This window comes from Podarcis pityusensis (assembly GCF_964106645.2).
Source record: "Podarcis pityusensis genome assembly, chromosome: Z".
Classification (NCBI taxonomy): domain Eukaryota; kingdom Metazoa; phylum Chordata; class Lepidosauria; order Squamata; family Lacertidae; genus Podarcis; species Podarcis pityusensis.
The window spans coordinates 20,922,189-20,941,823 of NC_138044.1; the positions used below are offsets into that span (position 1 = coordinate 20,922,189).

At 44.8% G+C, this 19,635-nt stretch overlaps 1 protein-coding gene and 2 long non-coding RNA genes across 14 annotated transcripts in view; 2 read left to right on the plus strand and 1 right to left on the minus strand.

Annotated features, from left to right (window-relative positions):
• LOC308468061 overlaps positions 1–11,463 on the plus strand; it is a 42,300-nt gene extending 30,837 nt beyond the window's left edge. For 2 of the 6 annotated variants that reach the window (XR_013981422.1, XR_013981426.1), the window contains one exon: positions 1,988–7,588. This is a non-coding gene — a long non-coding RNA (uncharacterized lncRNA). Of the gene's footprint in view, positions 1–1,987; positions 7,595–9,651 lie in introns of those variants that run through there. The other 4 variants (XR_013981423.1, XR_013981424.1, XR_013981425.1 and 1 more) reach the window with 4 other exon arrangements.
• The window catches only part of LOC308467961 (rho GTPase-activating protein 20-like), an 88,936-nt gene extending 70,924 nt beyond the window's left edge, over positions 1–18,012 (minus strand). For 2 of the 6 annotated variants that reach the window (XM_080989745.1, XM_080989744.1), the window contains exons 1-2: positions 17,894–18,012; positions 15,722–15,833 (exon numbers count right to left, since the gene is read on the minus strand). In XM_080989745.1, the coding sequence (XP_080845871.1) occupies positions 15,722–15,833; positions 17,894–17,991 (210 nt within the window). In that variant the 5' untranslated portion in view covers positions 17,992–18,012. Of the gene's footprint in view, positions 1–10,791; positions 12,897–14,444; positions 14,535–14,763; positions 15,143–15,721; positions 15,834–17,893 lie in introns of those variants that run through there. The other 4 variants (XM_080989750.1, XM_080989746.1, XM_080989748.1 and 1 more) reach the window with 4 other exon arrangements.
• A 115-nt stretch (positions 18,013–18,127) lies between these two features.
• The window catches only part of LOC308468069, a 59,421-nt gene continuing 57,913 nt past the window's right edge, over positions 18,128–19,635 (plus strand). For both annotated transcript variants that reach the window (XR_013981439.1, XR_013981440.1), the window contains exon 1: positions 18,128–18,507. This is a non-coding gene — a long non-coding RNA (uncharacterized lncRNA). The remainder of the gene's footprint in view (positions 18,508–19,635) is intronic.

A 19,635-nucleotide genomic window follows, 5' to 3' on the forward strand; every position in this document is an offset into this window, starting at 1 on the left:
GAGCATAGCAAAATTCAAGTACCGTATTTTTCGCCCGAGCTTCCCCCGACCCCAGCCCCCAGAACGGGAGCCAGAGCGATGCTGAAGCTGCACCAGGCTCCGGAGGGTTGCGCGGAGCTGCGCCAAGCCCGGGAGTGCAGGCAGCTCTGCGCAACCCTCGGGAGCCCGGCGCGGCTTTGCGCCGGGCTCCCGAGGGTTGTGCGGAGCTTCCTGAAGCCTGGAGAGCGAGAGGGGTCGGTGCGCACCGATGCCTCTCGCTCTCCAGGCTTCAGCGAAAGCCTGTATTTGCCCCATAGGACGCACACACATTTCCCCTTCATTTTTGGAGGGGAAAAAGTGCATCCTATAGGGCGAAAAATATGGTACCTTGAAATGAAACACTGTAATTTGCCATGCATTGTGCCAGAGCAGATAGCCTTTGAGCATACTTAGAGTGCCCTGCCAAAAGAAAAGAGGTATGTAGTTGTAAAGTTTCCTGCATGATGCAAGGGAAGGAAACCACTGGACATACAGAGTGCTAGCATAAACACAGTGATATTAGTCTTCCGGTTTATCAATAAACTTACGGGGGTCAAGAGATTCAAAAAAGGTGTTGAGCGTTGAAAGGAGAGGGTGCAAAGGAACAAATGTACAATTTAGGCAAAGAGGATACACCTTCTGTAGGTACAAATGGCAGTAATTAAACAAAATTCCCTGGTGGTCTAGTGGTTAGGATTCGGCGCTCTTACCGCCATGGTCCGGGTTCAATTCCTGGTCAGGAAACATGTTTTGCAAGACCCTGCCTTAAAAATGAACTGGGTGCAGGTTTTGCCCAAATATATAAATGGCAATGATTTAACAATTGCTCGTGCTGTCTGCATAGGCTGCAGGTAAGGACACTTGCAAAGCAATGGTTACAAAAACGCCTTTAGAAAACACCAAACTGGGTGTGTATACACCACCTTGTGTGTGTATACTGGTGTGTATATACACCACCTGAGGGAGAAAAGGGAGCAAGATGGAAGGCACCTTTGAGATGTGTGTCAGTACACAAGAGTTATGTGCTCACTGGTAAACCTTAAAAACCACCAAAATATACTATCACCACAAAATGGGGAGAGGGGAGAGAGATGTGAAGGAACTGAAAGCAGTGCTCTGTACAGAATTTGGAAATGGGAAGGGGAGGCAGGAAGGAAAGATAAAAACTTTCTAAGGCACAGCTCCACTTCAGAAGCAAAATCTTCAGGTAAAGTTGGAACTCCAAAATCTGGGAACAAATTCATGCACTGAAGGGAGTAGACTAGATAACCATTTGGTCTCTTCCAACTCTACTCATCTATGAAATTCAGATGCAGAATTTTGGAAGCACCCCCCCCGCCCTTCGGTAAGCCAATCACCCTTGACTTCCCATTTGCAACTTGGCACTAATAATACTGGTGTACCTTACAGGATTGTTGTAAGATGACGGGATAATGTTAAGTGCTTTGGACATCTGAAAGCTACAGGCAAGTGCCAAGTAATGGCATTATTAAGAAGGAATTTGGGCAGGTACAGACATGAGAAAAGCCACACCCTGCTCTCTTCCTTTCCCTCTGGCTAGTTTGCATATGCACCTTGACAAAGGATTGCCAACTGACTGGGAAAAACTGGATTGGCCAGGTCTTGATAATCACTTACAACCTGCTAATTTCTGTACAATAAATTGCTGTTGAAAAGCACTGGAGCAGAATGAAGAACTTAAGAAGTGTCTGTTGGATCAGGCCAATGGGCCTTCTAGTCTTCCATATATCCAACAAATACAGACACCCAGGGCCCTTCTCCATGGTAGTGTGAAATTTGGCTTTCGGAAAGGTTTTAAGTACTCTGCTTACCTGGTTTAAGGAGAGTATACTGCACTGTTTGTTTTGCTTTGTATTTCTATCTCTATTCTTGTATTGATTTTTTTTTTTTGCTTCAATAACACTAATACTACTAATAAGGACTAATTTTTATCTATTCCTACATTCAGTTTCCTTGGATGTCCACAAGTTCTAGAGTTATGAGACAGGTAGGAAAACTTTTCTCTAGCCAATTTTCACTATGCCTTGCATGATTTTGTAAACTTCTAGCCTGTCACCTCTTAAGTTCCCTCTGCTGTTCGGCTACACACTTGGCCCAACCATTAGACCTGTGAATTTAGCAAACAAGTGGCAAATTGCAGTTATGTCTGGGCCTGAGACCAGTCTGTAAAGAGATTCCTCATTCTTGCCCTAAAACTTCCAAGACCTCTTGGAGATCAGGCCTGCTTTATCTGCTACAACTGATTCAATGATCTAGCTGTAAAAGATGCAGGACCTAGCAGTTCCATGTGAAGGGGAGGCACAGATAAGACAACTGCAAGCTCAGCCTGAAGCAGCCTGGACATAAAAACCATGGGAAATTGCAGTCAAACATAACTACGCATGAGTGCTAGTTAGTGTGTGAAGGGGTTAAGACAATAGAGCTGGATTCCTAGACTCAGCTAAGTGATGCCCCCTCTTCTCAAATGAGAGAGGAAGTGAAGCCTTTTCTTCCTGTTCCCTTTCTCTCCACATGATGTTAATGGCCAAAGAAGACGTGCCTAAGCAGGCTCCAAGCTTAGAGCACATGTTTGAAGCAACGTTTCTGTATATTCTATCCAAGAGTATTCTGCCTGAGTTTTCCTTGCTGCTGTCTGGATACGTGAATGAATCTGACCTTTGGAATGTTTCGTAAGTAACACATTTGAAACTTACTTAAGTGTTATGATCAGTTCAGTGCTAAGAGGGGTAGGAAAGAGGGAAGCTCTGGATACAGCTAAGTGGTATTAAAGGGTGCAGTAACCTATATCCCCGCATTATAATGCTGCTTGACTTTTGTGAATTCAAAATCTGCTACTGGGGGATTTCTTCTGCTGGAGGGTGAGTTTAGCTTCACATTTTGAATCTAAGCACCCAGCTGATTCTCTTGCTATTCACCCTACACACATGGATCACAGGGATTCATGTTTCCTTCCCACAGAAGCTAGGTAGGATTGATGTGCTTTTACCTTTACTGTTCTTCCTTTCAGGAGGAGGAGGGAATTTCTTTCATCCAAGCTGGTGTTCTTCAGCTTTCCTGTCCCCAGGTGTTGTTGGCCTATGACTCCCATCATTCCCAGCCTCCTCAGCCAGGGATGGTGGGAGTTTCAGTCCAACTAGGGACACAAGGCTGAAAGGACCGTTCTAAAGTGTTAGGCATTTGCTGCATCCTAAATGTCCTAAATGAGGGACGCAGGTGGCGCTGTGGATTAAACCACAGAGCCTAGGACTTGCCGATTGGAAGGTCGGTGGTTCGAATCCCCGCAACGGGGTGAGCTCCCGTTGCTCGGTCCCTGCTCCTGCCAACCTAGCAGTTCGAAAGCATGAAGTGCAAGTAGATAAATAGGTACCACTCCGGCGGGAAGGTAAACGGCATTTCTGTGCGCTGCTCTGGTTCACCAGAAGCGGCTCAGTCATGCTGGCCACATGACCCGGAATCCGTATGCCAGCTCCCTCGGCCAATAAAGCGAAATGAGCGTCGCAACCCCAGAGTCGGACACGACTGAACCTAATGGTCAGGGGTCCCTTTACCTTTACCTTAAATGTCTGAGAGGAAACCACCCAGATGCCCACCATGGCTAAGTTCTCCTGAAGGTGGTTATCCCTGTGTCTGGGCAGAGCAACTCCATTAGTCCACTTTCACACCATCAAATTCCCTTGCACTAAGAAAAAGCAGGGTAAAGCAGATCAATCTGGATTTCCATGCACTGGGAATGTTTTGTATGCAGGGGCATCCAATGGTTTGAATCCCCTTGCCCGGATGTGCCACAGCTCAGATAAAAACTGACCCGGTGGACACATGCAGTATACTCCCACTGTTTGTTTGGGAAGTGTTGTAAACATAGCCACAGTCCACACCTATCCTGTATCTGTCACGCTGTTTCTTACGAAATACTGCATTTTGTTTGATGTGTGTTGCCCACCCCCGCCCAGCTTCTGAATTAATAAAAAGAACAGCCTAGCCGCGTTTGAAGCTGGTTCTACATTCCTGCTACATTAGAGCCAATATATATATATATATTAAAAAGGTTTACCAGCACTGGTTTAAAAAAAAGAAATAAAGGAAGGACTCTGAGCACGTGCAGTTTTGCATTTTGAAGTCACTGAGATCACAGCACCATCATGACTAAAGGAACAAAATGGGACATGCTTCCTTATGCTTTCAATACATTTCTTTAGGACTAATAATCAGCATTTTGTTGTAGAAAAGAAGACCGGTGTGTTTTCCAATTAGAAACGATAAAATGAGCACCTATAACCATGCACACGGCCAGGTATCTGCCCCGTGGCTATAAAATGTTTTAAAGAAAAGATAAGCGGAAAGGAAGGATGCTACAGTGGTAAGTATCAGCCCTGGTGTCTTCAACTCCCAGGCATGCCCACATCAGTAGGACTGCCGTATGCCTGGATTTTCTTGGACATTATCATGATTTCAGAGGCGGAATGAATGTCCGGGAGGAACTTCCTAAAGGTGGTGCTTTGTTCTGGATCTTAGGCAAGTAAAAAACAATGAACAAAAACCTCAACAATTTTGGGGTTTTCCTAAAAAAAAAAAAAGCTCAGCAACCGTGTGTGCTGCATCACCTGCCACGCTCATTTTGGGGTCCCAGGGCTACAAGGCCCTAGACTTTGATCCAGCCCTACATACACCATAGCCATCGGGCACAGGCCCATTATTCTTGACGCTGCTTTTTTCTGTGTTTTTACTCCAGCTGTTTGATAACAGAGGTGGTGCCACTAGCCTCCTTTGCTTGCTGCCCTCCACCCCCCCACCCCCTGCAACTGCAACTTGTCTCCTTGAAATGATGTTACATTTCCTGACACCAGGGGTGCATTCAGATGCAGGAAATACTGTGGTAGTTTTCTAACATTCCTTTCACGCTGCAGTACTCTAACTGTTGTGTTATGGAAGTGCTGCTTTTTTACTGGTCTGCTGGCACGTGGTGATAAATTTCATTCACACCAGTGGGTGTGGTGTGGCACAACACTGCACTACATCACTGGGCAACGCCCCCACCCCTATTTCTGCACATACTTGCTTCTGTTTCCCCATGATTCCCCCCCATGAAAGCAGCAGGAAAGGACTGCATGCCAGATTAGAGCCTGACATTTTATCACATTACCCTTCACCATTTTCTCGGTCAATGAGGTTGCAAGCAATTAATACAAAAATCAGTCCTAAACTTCCACTATATTCTGCTAGGTTTCCAGAATCATCAGGGATGGTGGGAGTTGGGAGTCAAACAACATTTGGCTCTAATGTTTTACATACACTGTTTATTAAATTTCAGGTCTTTGTTGATCAGTCTGTTAATGACCCACCTTGCAATGTAGTTTGGTCTTGTAATATACCAAGCTCCTTCTTTTTCTTAAGCCATTAAAAAGTCATTCTGAAAATCCATGAGCAGAGCCACACACACTCAGGACCTTCTCCCTATCAAACTACTTACCAAAGTAACATGATAGGGAGAAGGCAAGATGCAGCCAGCAATCATAGGCTTGCACTGAAACTGACCAGTTGCAGCCTAGATGCAACAGGTAGTAGGAGAGAATGAATCATTTTGTGCTTTTTATATTGTAATCTTATGTTATGGACCAGCCTGAGATCTATAGATAAAGGGTAGTATACAAATTTAAATAATTTGGAAATAAACATAAGTGAAATGGCATAGACTGCTGTGTGAATGCAGCCCATGTCACTCCATGGATATTCCGGGGGTTGGCAGGGAAACGGCAGCTGCAAGGCAGGGGAAAGTGGCCCAGGAGATATGGTGCTATTTAGTCAGGCATTCACATGGCATAGCTTCCGTAGTGTGCCACAGATGCGCCTCTTTACTCTTGGATACATGAGATATCTTTCATAGAGGCCCATCCTATTCTTCTGATTGCAAATAAAATAAATATTTGCCACCACCCACCAGCAACCATTTACCAAGAGGAAAGGAGTGCAGGGTGTTATTGTTACACAGCTTAGGCCCAAGCTATTTGAAATACGTTATTCCCTTATAGGAACCTGCCTGGGTTCCCTTCCCTCAGTCCCACCACCCTCACAGGCACACTTCATGGGGGCCCAGGACCTGAGAGACTTCTGGGTGATGGCTGCTCCCAGACAACTTTGGAACTCCCTCCCTAGAGAAGTTAGACTGGCTCCCTCCTTGCTGGCCTTCTGCTGGCAGGTGAAGTCCTTCTTTTGAGAACTGGCTGCTTTTAATGAAAGGGCTGTCACCATGCTGGTTTTATGGTAATTATCTGTATGTTTCTAATAAGATTGTGTATGTGTATATAGTTTTAATTCTATCAATGTTTTTTGATTACAGTGGTACCTCAGGTTAAGTACTTAATTCATTCTGGAGGTCCGTACTTAACCTGAAACTGTTCTTAACCTGAAGCACCACTTTAGCTAATGGGAACTCCCGCTGCTGCTGCGCCGCTGGAGCACGATTTCTGTTCTCATCCTGAAGCAAAGTTCTTAACCTGAAGCACTATTTCTGGGTTAGCGGAGTGTGTAACCTGAAGCGTATGTAACCCGAGGTACCACTGTATTGTTTCCCCCCTATTTTTAGTGGTTCTTGTTTTTATCTGTTAGTCACCCTGAACCCTGTCAGGGCAAAAGGTTGGGTCTAAATAAATGACTATGATAATGATAGTAATAACATTTGCCCCACCATGCTGAATTCCACACCTTTCTGAAAAATCACCAAAATGACCCCCCACCTGAGACTGGGCTGCAAAAATGAAGGAACAGAGATGGGGATTTTGTAACTACCCTAGTGTAAATCCTACTGGGTGGGGGGACGGGACGGGACGGGACGGACCTGACCTTTCATATCCGCACTGGTATGCAGGAATGGACTCGAAGGGAGCAATAATATTCAGAGCAAGGATCATAGAATTGTAGAGTTGGAAGGGACCCTGAGGATCATCTAGTCCAACCCTCTGCAATGCAGGAATATGCAGCTGTCCCATACAGAGATCGAACCTGCAACCTTGGTGTTATCAGCATCGTGCTCTAACCAAATGAGCTATCCAAGCTAACACCAAGCTATTTAGAAGTAGTTCCCCTTTCACACAAGCCTTAAACATTTCTGAATCTTCTCACTTTGGCACGACAAGAAAAGAAGGGAGGGCAGCCAACCTTGTGCTGTGGACAGACTGGGGGCACCTGGGGAAAGGAGAAAACTCCAAATGGGCAGCACTGTGTATCCACTGACCAGTGTGGTTCCTAAACTTTTTCGGACCACTGTCCCCTGGTTCCCTGAAATCATCACCAGAGCCCCCTACCCTGTCAAAGCATTATTTAGAATAGGGCTTTGCATGATCCACTAAGGAGGATGCTAACACAGTAAAATTCAGAAGAGTAACAATTAAGTGCTCCCTTATTCAAAAAATAAACCTATGTAAAAATAAGCATGTGCTCTGTAGCTTAGAAAAAAATATAAATGGCAAAGAATATTGCATAAAAGTCTTTTTTACATATTCTTACTAACAAAAACATAAGGGTGAAGCAAATTTGCAGCACAAAATATTAATATATAACGACTTACCAAATATGCAAAAACCTTCACCTGAATGGGGATGGAGTGTCCTAGTCTGACACTGACCACTGCACCACTCTGGCTAGTAATACTAAAGAAATAGATGCCTGCAGCTGCAAGAGCTGGAGAGTGACAGGGACAGTCACTGGGAAGGGAAATGTCTTTGCATGGTAGTGTATGGCAGTGGTCCCCAAAGTGGGTGGTACCGCCCCCTGGAGGACAGTGGGAGGACCTACGGGAGAGCTAAAAGTCAAGGGGGCAGCGGGGGGGGGGGGAGTTGGAGATGAGCCCCTCTGAGAGCATTTATTGCTTATTTACAATATACCAAGTTGGATTCTGGCACAAAACACCTTCCTCACTTTGTATTAAGGTTTTGCTGCTCATATCAATTTCAAATCTATTTCCTTTGGTCACATTTGTTTGTATTGACGATTCTGAGTTGTTACAAGGTAGCCAATTATTGGTGAGCTATTGATTTTCTTATAAATTAGTTACCATACATCTCTGGTAGGTGACACTCCATCCCCATTCAGCTACAATGCTCACTGGGTGACCAGGGTTGCTGACATACAGTGGCTATGGACAGTCATGTATGCCACTTATTATTATTATTATTATTATTATTATTATTAAAAAACACACACGTTTATTCAAAAGTTACACTTCAGCTTTGTCCACTGCCATAATCCTACAGAAAAATTACTCCAATCCTCCATCCCTCATCACTGTCATGTTGGCTCACCAAATACCCACAATAGGGACCCAATTACTGATTTGGTATACTAGACATTTTTCAATCAATATATCACTTCCACAGACACCTGTGTAATGATTATGGCATTAAAATATCCCATTCCCAATAAAAGAGAAAAAGGGAGATCAAATTGTGTCAAAGGTATCTTTTTGGAGATGCCCTTGATTATTCACCAGTGATATGTGAGGCATTCTGATAGAGCAATGTTCCAGATGTTATTAACCCCAACCACTATTGGTATATTAGAGGTTTCCTTCCATATTGGGCAATAACTAGCCTAGCTTCAGGAAGGAAATTAATTCTTTAGATTTAAGGGTAGAATTTGGGGTCAAATCCAGTGATACGCCTGGCAAGTGCCGAATTAGAGGAGACATAGATTGTTTAGTGATTTTGGAGGTCAGATAAAAGGCTTTCCCCCAAAAGGCATGAACCACAGTACACTCCCACACAAAAATAGGAACCTCGTTCTCCACAACCTTGGGGGCTGGTCATGGCCTCTCAGTCTAACCCACCTCACAATATTGTTGTGGGGATTTAAATGATGAGGAAGACCACATATGCCACCTTGAGCTCCTCAGGGGAAAGGTGAGGGATTTTATGGCATCTAAAGTAGCATCAGGTAATGGGATAATTTCTCCTGCAAGTATGCCTGTTGTTCCTCACCACCACCACCACCTGTACAGCATTCAGTTCTATAACATTAGCAGACAAAACAGCATCACAACAGTATAACAACAGTATAAAAAACAGCAGCCTTGTTTGACAGAAATTCACCTCACCATGAAATTTGGCCACCTCTACAAGTGGAGGACAGCAGCTGGCGCAGGTCTACCTAAACTTTGGAGGGCTCATGCTTCAAGCATCAAGTAAGCTGGTCTGGAGCAACTGAGCACCTTCTTTGCCAGGCATTTCCTACCCAGTGGGTATAAGCTGTCCACTTACTCATCACTCCAGGAGAGGAAATGCATCACCCTGTGCTAATTTATATTTATACTGCAAATGATTACTATAATTTAAACAGAAATGCATATATCCATCTCTGCTTAGTCTGCTGCCAAGGTCCTAACTGTTGGTGTACAACTTGCTCTTGCTTCTTAGGGTTTTCTGCTGTTAAACCGGACAGCTCATCAAATACAGTACTCTCTTCTGGGAATGTAGGACACATGGCCACCCTAAGTAGATGTCCCCTTAAAACATTTGAATGAAGAATTCAAGTAGAATAAAGTCATGGTCTTAACCATCCAGGTTAGCAAAAAACTCCCAACAGCTTTACACGAAATGCCTCTTTATGCTTTGCAATTTTCAGGTGTCTACTTAAACAGAAGAAAGGAAGAAGAGCTCTTTTGGATCAGACAAGTGGCCCATCTAGTGTAGCATCCAGTGGCCAACCAGATGCCTGTGGGAAACCAGCAAGCAGCACCTGAACACAAGAGCCCACTCCCCTCCTGTAGTCTCCAGCAACTGGTATTCAGAAGAATTACTGCTTCTGATCAGAGCATAGCCACCATGTAGCTACTGATAGTCTTAGACAGTTTTCAGAATGTGAGCTGTCAGTGTGACTGACAGGTGCTTTAAAATATGCATATTGGACAGTTACACTCTTCCAGGAGTAGAGAACTGGCTGTGGGTTGGATATAAATCTGGGTTTATATTGTCCAGGGAATGTGTGAAATGGCCCTGAAATGTCAAGCCATGAATCAGTCTGTGATTATATTATTCAGTCTCGGTAAACCACAAACATATTTATGGAATTCTGCCTAATGGGTGTGCTGAGCAAATATTGTCTAACGGATAAGAGCCTGCTGGATTGGACCAATGGCCCATCTAGTCCAGCGTTCTGTTCTCACAGGGGCCTACCAGATGCCCCAGTGGGATGCTCAAGGGCAACTTTTGCCCCTGTGGTTTCCAGCAACTGGTATTCAGAAGCACTTCAAAGTGGTAGACCTGTCTGTTTTAGCATGTGCATGATATATGGCATGCACAAGAACAGCACACAGAGAACCATTGTATAAGCATGTACTCTGCGCACAGAGATGTGTTGGCTGCCGAGAGGAAAGTGTGTTGGACAGGTCTAGTGGTTACACACCGTCTAGCTAAGCACGGAAAGTTTATCCCGGTGCGGGGAAATACGTATGGTCGGAGGAAGCAGCTGCGGGTTCAGCAGATTCTGCGGTACGATCAAGTAAAAGAAAATAAGCCAGGATTCAGGAGCGGCTCATCAGGGGAAGCTGGCGGAGAAATGAGCACACGAGCAATAAATAGAAGGGAAGGGGAAGAAAAACAAATTGGAAAAAGTGAAACGTCCAGGAAGGAATGTGGGGACGAGCCATTCCAGCCCGGACAGAGAGGTAACTTCTCTAGACACATGGAACAGCCAGCCCAGCTGTACCTCTTGACACAGACTCTCTGCACCTTCAGCCTCCTTTCACACCATTCAAGTACTTGCCTTGCTCCACTCCTGGGTGGGAGGACAGGCTCCCAAATCCTGCTCACTCTGCCCCTGTGGTGACAAGCTGGCTTTCTGCTGGGGAGTCATCCTGAGGAGGACCGGTGGTCAGCCAGGGCTGCTGTTGCTGCTGCTGTTGCTGCAGGCACATTCACCCACCATCAGCAGAAGGCTGGAGAAGCCCTGCCGTGGTCCAGACGGACTCTGTATATCCTTGGGCAAAGCTGCTGACGCGCTTGGACGTTCAGGCCCAGAGCTAGGGGCTGAGCGACTGGAGCAAGTTAGCATTGCCTGCCTGCTTTTCCTCATCAGCCAAGAGAGGAAAGGGGGGGGGGGAGTTTGCACAAACCAAGTAGCTCCTCCTCGTGCTGCCTAAATATGGACATTTGCTCATATGCTGTGCTCCATCCTGGAAGCAGTAACTGCTAAGCAGCTGCCTTCACGGGATGAAGTGAGCATTAAGAGAGAGCTGGAAGGAGGCAGAAACAGTCACCCTAGCAGGACCATCCTTGTGATGAAGGCTTCCAGGCTCTGAAATGAACAATGTCAGGGAGATCCAGACTCAGGAGCAATGCCATATTTTTAGGAGGGTCAAGGAAGACCCAGGAGGTGCCAAGAAGGATTACGAAGGGTACTGGAGTCCCTGCACCATTTTTTGATGATTTGGCTTTTTTTTTTTTTTTAAAAAAAGAAACCTTTTAAAATTACCATGCTAGGCCCTGTCCTGCTTAAAAGCAGTATTGCTGGAACTCCCTACCTATTGATATCCGGCAGGCACCTTGACTGTATTCTTTTTGGCACCTGTTGAAAACACTTTTTGTTTAGACAAGCCTACCCAGATGGGGTCCCTTTACCTTTACCTTTTTACCCAGATGTTTAGAAAGCTGATGTGAGTTTCAACCTGTTTTCAGTCTATTGTCTATTGTTTCAGTCTATTTCTGGGTTAGCGGAGTCTGTAACCTGAAGCGTATGTAACCTGAAGCGTATGTAACCTGAGGTACCACTGTATTTGCTTTACTTCTCTGTTTGTTTGTTTTTTCTTTTTTCTTTTCTTGGCCACGTCTCTGTTTTCTTCACTTCTCACTTCCCTCTATGGCCCCCTGGTCTCGTGCTGTGGCTCCCCAGTTATGCAATTTTCACCTGTGCCCCCCTTGGAATATCCTGGGGGCTCCCAGGTGACCCCTCCCCACACCCCAGTTGAGAAACACTGATTTGGCCAACCCCCTGCAACGCACACCAGACCCTGCTTAGCTTTGCAAATGTGCTAGCAATTTTATTGCTGCACCACTAGGAGGAGGAAAGTATTAAAACTATTGTTGCTAATTCTCCTTATCGATTATTTTAGACAGCAGTCTGTAGACAGCTGTGAGGGCTTTCATTTTTTAAAACAACAACAACCAAGCAGTGTATAAATTTTACAACATAAATAAATAAAAAACCTTATCAGTTTGAAATTAAATTGGATCATGAGCATTGGATCAGGAGTCAAACTGCACCTCTGCCATGTGGCTTGAGGCTTGCCTTTTTCAGCCTCGGTTTCCCATCTGCAACATAATGATGCTGACCTGCCTTACACGGTTGTTGTTACATGACGTTTTGTTTATTCTAAATGACTATGTAAAACCTGAACAAGAAGTGGGAAAAACAGGCTATGCCCACAGAGCTGCTCTCTCACCACTACTAGCAAGCATTATAATTATTAGTTAGGTGTTTGTGCCACCATTCCTTAATGAGTCCAGGGCAGAGTCCAAGGCCTTCGCATCCTCATGAACTGCTGCCCTCATGTGGTGAGCCACATAATTGCAGCAGCTCAGTAAGGAATGGTCCAGATCTGGGCTTGACTGCCCACCCAGGTTAGCCATTGGCTTTCCCTGGACCCTAAGGGGTTTAAAGGGCTTGCAGGTGATTTTTGCTTGAGTAATGAGGTCCAGCTGGGTTCCAATGTGGCATGGGCTCCCTTGCTTGCTGAGCCTGACTCCTGGTTGTCCTTACTTATGTAATAAAATTGATACATTCTTTGATTAAGGGAATTGGGTATATTTAGCCTGGATATAAGGGACACAGGGTGGCGCTGTGGTCTAAACCACAGAGCCTAGGTCTTGCCAATCAGAAGGTCGGCGGTTCGAATCCCCACGATGGGATGAGCTCCCATTGTTCGGTCCCAGCGCCTGCCAACCTACCAGTTTGAAAGCACAGCACAGTGCAAGTAGATAAATAGGTACCGCTCCGGCGGGAGGGTAAATGTTGTTTCCGTGTGGTGCTCTGGTTTGCCAGAAGAGGCTTGGTTGTGCTGGCCACATGACCCGGAAGCTGTACACCGGCTCCCTCGGCCAGTAAAGCAAGATGAGAACTGCAACCCCAGAGTCGGTCACGACTGGACCTAATGGTCAGGGGTCCCTTTACCCTTTACCTTTACCTAGCCTGGATATGAGGACATTGAGAGGAGATATGATAGCCATCTTCAAATATCTGAAGGGCTGTCACATGGAAGATTGAGCAAGCCTGTTTTCTCCTGCTCGGGAGGGTAGGACTCGAACCAATGGCTTCAAGTTACAAGAAAGGAGATTCCGACTAAACAGGAAGAACTTTTTGACAGTAAGAGCTGTTTGACAGTGGAACAGACTTCCTTGGAAGGTGGTGAACTCTCCTTCATTGGAGGTTTTTTAGCTGAGGTTGGAATGGCCACCTGTCATGGTTGCTGTAGTTAAGATTTCTGCACTGAAGGGGGTTAGACTAGACGACCCTCTGCAGAGTTGGAAGAGACACCCTAGGGTCATCTAGTCCAACCCCCTGCAATCCAACCTTGGTTTAAAAACCTCCAACGAAGGAGAGTCCACCATCTTCCAAACTCACCTCCATTCCATTGTCAAACAGCTCTTGTCAGAAAGTTCTTCCTAATGTTTCCTGTAATTTGAATTGGTTTGGTTCTTTCTCTTACTGTGGGAGCTTATAAGGGCACAGAACCATGGGCGTAGCCAGGATTTGTGTTCTGGGGTGGTGGAGTGCAGGACACCCACTTGCCATCAACCCCTCTCTGGCTTTCTAGCAGATTCGGAATGAAATGCCTCAACAACAGTTGTTTTAAATTATTCTTTTGCCCCCAAGTGCTCAGAAAAATCCTGTCAAAATTTTCAGTCATTTGAAAACTAGGAAGTTAAATAAAACAATTAGCATAAGGGAGTACCTTTCATGCAGTTAACGAGTATATTTTGCGAAATTACAAGGAACATGTATTTTGTATGTTACTTTTAAAAAACAACAAAACTAAAGTTTTCTTGGATTTGCTGAAAACCTTTTCAGCACTTCTTTCTCAAATTCTTCCTTTTTTTCCAATGCAGTTTTTTCTGTGCATACTCAGTAACCAAAGCCCATTGAGACGCTCCCCTGTCATCGTTGTCACTAGCCATGTCTTTACTTTCTGCAAGGCACTGAATGACAGCTCTATGGTACAAGTGGTGCGCATGGCTGAGCACATGGGCATAGCCAACATTTATGTTTGGGGTGGGGGGGGGCAGAACCTCAGTTAAGATTTTGTATTGATTTACTTGATGAGGGGGGAAAGCTGCCCCTCCCTGACTCCTTAGACATACACATGGCTGAGCAAGAGAGATGAGCAGAGGCTTTTTGTGGTGGGGCAAAAGATTTCCACTTACTTTACTAGGTCTGCTATGTTCAGCCTTCTTAAATGCTCTTTGCTGAGTCTCTTCTCCTTCCACATGGTCTATCATAGTCCAGCTTTGGAGCTGAAGTTGGGGCAGCATTGAAAGCACTCGCTTAACTGAGGTTCTGCCCCCTCCCCCCCAGCAGAAACCTGCCCCACATAATGAAACCACATATTTCTACCCATGATTTCTCCCCAAAACCCCTCTTAACAAAAATCCTATGCCTGTGAGCAGCTGCCCTGCCCCCCTGGCTACACCCACGAGTGGATCCTCAGAGTTTACAAGACTTATGGGCTCACCCTCCTCTCACCTAACTCCAAGCTGTTTGATGGGCAGGAATCACTACCTGGCAAAGAAGGATTCCCTTTTCCCACTGAAGCTGCTGGGATTTGGATAAAGCCTTGAAGATTGTCAAAAATCCCCCCAGGTTCAAGAGGTTTGCAAAGCCACAAGTGCTCGCTTTCCCCCATCCTTCCTGCCAACAGCCCCCCCCCCGTCCACCCCCCTCCCCGCGATTGCTTTCACCGCTGCACATTTCAGGCATTAGGAAAGCAACCTGGTCTTCATTAAAGGAACGAAGTCTCTCTCCTCCAGCAACTTCAGCCAAGTCGTTCCCTGACAGTATACTTTCCAGATAAACTCAAGATGTGAAAGCAGAATTGGATGGGGGCAGAGGAAAATAATAAATCTTACCACCGATAAAGAAGAAGCATGCGGGGGGGGGGGGGGGAGGCAGCAGGAAGACCAGAAAAACCAGCACAAGTGTTATATGGAAGCAAAAAAGTTGGTTGTCCCAACTCCCTGCTTCTCTCCCTCCTGAAAAGAGTCTCCACATGTTCTCAGACTGGTTTAACCACCAGTCCCTCATCCCGGAGAACTTTGGGGACTGAAGCTCTGGGAACTGAGAGGAATAGCAGTCTCCTAACAACTCTCAGAAACATTTATATACCACCCATCATCCTACTTAGGATTTCAGAGGCATGGACAGCTAATTGTATCCCAGTACAAGCACAATAATAAAACAAATAAAAACCCTTAATACAAATAAAATTACAATATGCTAAATTTCCCTAAATGGGGTTGCCTTTGTCAACAGACCATTCTTTACAAAGTTCATTGTTTGCAAACAGTGGTGGGTTCAAACCCCCACGGGGGAAGCAGATAATTAGGAGTGCAGTTCCTGAGTGGGAAATTCACAGCAATATTTCCTGATTTAAATCCCCTTTTCATACAGTGAGAGAAGAAGCAAGGTTTTAAGGTGGACATACCTTGAGGCGCAGCATTCTGGAGCGTGGGTTCCTATAGGAGTTGCTCTGTGAAGAATCTGCTTCTAGTTCTTTGGATCTGTCTGGCTCCCTCAGGGGGCTCTTTGGTGTATATCTGTAAGCAAAGAAAGCACACCTCTCAGTAATTTGGATATTAATCTTAATAATCTGGATTGCTGGTGTTCAAGGGTTTTTGCAAAATGCTGTCCTTGAAAAGATTTCTCACAAACTAAAAGCACCTAAAGGGTAGAGTTTGAATGACACTCCCCCCCCCCCCAATATAGGGTATGGTTTTATTTTTTACACAAATACTGAGGCAAATGGTCACTCAGGGCTCATCCATACTTCTGCTTGTTCCATGCCTAGAAAGCATAGTTCTGGCAGATTCCCCCTTGCCCTGTTCCTTTCCTAGGGAAAACCTGCTCTTTAACTTTAATCTTGAGTGCTAAAGGTTGGGTTTCCCCAGGGGAAAGTGACAGTATTTGTGCCACCAGTATATGCTAATGCCTTTCTCAAATTTAAGACTATATACAACCTTTATTCTTAATAACAAAATGCACTTACAAGTGGATAATACTTTAATAAATATTTATTATTCCTCAAAGGGAATTGCTTTGAAGCTGCTCTAGATCCTTGTATTTTTGTCCTTCCAGGCTGAGAAGCTATACAGATTGAATTTTTAAATCTTTGTTTTCTTACATTTTGTTATGTTTGCACTTTTAAGCAATTCAATATTTTTTAAAAAGAAAGAAAGAAAGCACATACTGCAACTGGGGCTGCTTCCTAAAGCTTAGGCTTCAAATCTCAAACCGGGGTGATGAAAGTGTTGCAGGGGAACTTAATGGGCACCTTGGAACCTTAAGACATCACATCGGCAAAGGCAGATGTGGGGACTGCTGAGCTAGGAATCCCAATGTTCTGGCGGGGTGTTAGGCAGCATCCCCAGCCATATCTGGCACAGGTTTAATCCCTAGCACGGCACTGGCAGCTGCAAGTATCTCATGTAAGTATCTCATGCAAGTATCTCATCTTATGTAAATATGTGGGGCAGGGAGGAAGGAGGGAGACCGAGGATAAAGCATTCTCTTTAGTTGAGTGCAGAAGTGACATTCAAACCCAGGTCTTTGTGGCTCATTATGGCTCACAGTCTGATCCCCCCGATTCCACAAAGTATCTTTTTGTAGATCCTTTTTCTTTTCCCTGACCCATAAGATTGGACTCTCTTTTAAATTGTTTGAATTACCCCAAAAGTATGCTTTTATTGTTTTCAACATGCTTTCATACTTACTGTTTTGCTGATCTTCTGCTGTATTTCTGCTTTAATGATATTGTTTATTGCTTTTACCTTGTACACTGAAAAATCTAAGCAGCTTATAAAATCATTTAAAATAAAATACATGGATGAAAGTTCACATTGAAGGATCAACACCTTACTAGACCCAGCAGGCATATTTCAACTAAAGCATAACTTTTCAAAACCTAGAGATCCTAATAAATTTATCAGGGATGGGTAGGGGTGGGAATTCTCAGTGATAACATTAGTTTTTAGTTTTTTTACAGCTATGTAGGTGAGACAGGCACAAGACAGGCACAAAAAATTGGCAACTCAAGTAGACAAGAAGGAGCCAAATGTTTTCCCTCACTTACTGTGTCTCCAGCTGCTCCTGCCTTGATTTCTCCTCTGCCTCCTTCTCCTGATGGGTCTCTACCCTCCCTGCCTGTTTCCCCATAAGAACTACCTCTTTCCCCTCAGCCACTATTTACTTTTGTGACATCTGCCTGCCAACTTCTATGGGTTTCATCTATTCATTAATATCCTTTCACACATCACATTTGTGCACACCCATTAGCCTCAACCACAGTCAAAACACACACACACACACACACACACACACACACACACAAGCATATACCAAGCAATATCTGTGAAGAACTTCAACAGACTTATTCCCTCATCTTTCTCCATCCATTCACAAATGTGCCCTGTCTCCAACCCACAAATACTCACCAGCTCCTAAAGACAAAACACCAGCCTGGTTCAGCCTTACAGAATGGGAATTCCACCAGCTTCCACCCATCAACACCTGCCAACTTTCACAGCTAGACACCAACCTGCTTCTGACACTGGGTATCAGCCCCCTTCAAGCTGCGGTCCCTCTCAGCAAGTGAACTTGCCTTATTATGGCTCCACAGCATCCCACTGCCAGATAATCATCTCTGTCCATCTGCAAATTCACCTCCTGCAGGTGGAATAAAGCTGGGCAATGCTGCATGTCACAGCTGCTGCCCTCTGTGTTCTGCTGAGGGAACAAGAATAGGCCCACCTTTATATCCACTTATATATCCGCCATGTACTTTTGTGATGTCACAGGTGCTCTGTAGCCAATGGCAACAGCTGGAGATGCATCACCATAGTCTCCTCAGACCCCACAATTGTGGGTGCCCCTCAGCCGGGATTTGTTTGTGTCCTTGTTCATTATTTAAAAAATATTTATAGACTCCCCTTCATCGGTACTGGTAACCAGGGATGGCCATGCCATAAAACTGCTGCAGGGGACCTTTTCCACCTGTAGAGGACCCCCTCGCCCTTCTAAGGGCTGCATGGACGGGGGAGAGTTAGAAGCAGAAGGGAGAAACTGGACGTCGCTCCAATTATTGAGAACAGTGAGCATGCAAAGACGCGAAAAGAAACTAAACAGAGGAGATGGCTAAAATACTAGTTGCACATCGAAACAAAACAAACAACCTTAAAAGAACACGTCTCCCGAGCACTCTTTCATCCAAAGGAGGTAAACAGGATCGTATTGCCCCTAGAACAACCAGCAGTCTGAGGGAACAGGGAGTAAAGGCTCCTTGCAGCTGTGGGCTGGAGAGCTAATAATGCCTCCCTCCTGCCTCCCTGCTCGTCTTTTTGTCTTGTGAGGGAGCAAATGTACAATGAGGGTGTCCTTCCTTTTTTATTTGGATTTTTGAATTTATATTTCTTTTATAATGCATACAGAAGGAAACAAAAGTTCAGTGACGTACATGTTATGTACATAATTTCAACACAGATAAAATCTGAAGAGAGAAAAAGAAAAAAAAGTCAGGGAACCAAATAGAAATCCAATTATTTATTATTCAGAGGAAAGAGGTTGTAATGGAAGGGCGATGAGGGAAAGAAAGAAACTTATAAGACTGTTGAGATAATTAATACTCTATTGGATCAACCAGAGTATATACGTGGTATAATTCAGAGCTGCAATCTCACACCACTTGTAGAGTTGGGGTGGCAGGTAACTACCATATTTTTCGCTCTATAAGACGCACCAGACCATAAGATGCACCTAGTTTTTGGAGGAGGAAATCAAGAAAAAAAAAATTCTGAATCTCAGAAGCCAGAACAGCAAGAGGGATTGCTGCGCAGTGAAAGCAGCAATCCCTCTTGCTGTTCTGGCTTCTGGTATAGCTGCGCAGCCTGCATTCGCTCCATAAGACGCACACACATTTCCCCTTACTTTTTAGGAGGGAAAAAGTGAGTCTTATAGAGCAAAAATATATTTAGGTACTTGCCCCCCCCCAATTCCTCTATAACCAGGATTTGGCCTTTAACTGTTTGTGGATTTTTTAAAGAAGTGGGCAGGATGTTTTAAATGTATCCCCCCCCCCCCCGTTGGGGCTCACAAACTCTTCCACTTGTTACACATCTAGAAAGCATAGGTCTGAGTGGTTTCCCCCTGCCCCACTCCTTTCCAATGGAAAATTCATTCTTTAGTGATAGATATAAAAAAAATGGCAATCCAGGGAAAGAAAACCTAAATTGCCATTTGCTCTAATTGAGCACTAAAGAGCGGTTTTTCCAGTTGTGAAGCAGTTGAACAAGAGGAAGTGTGGGTAAGTCCTTGGTTTTAATGTATACATGGGCTTATCCACAGTTG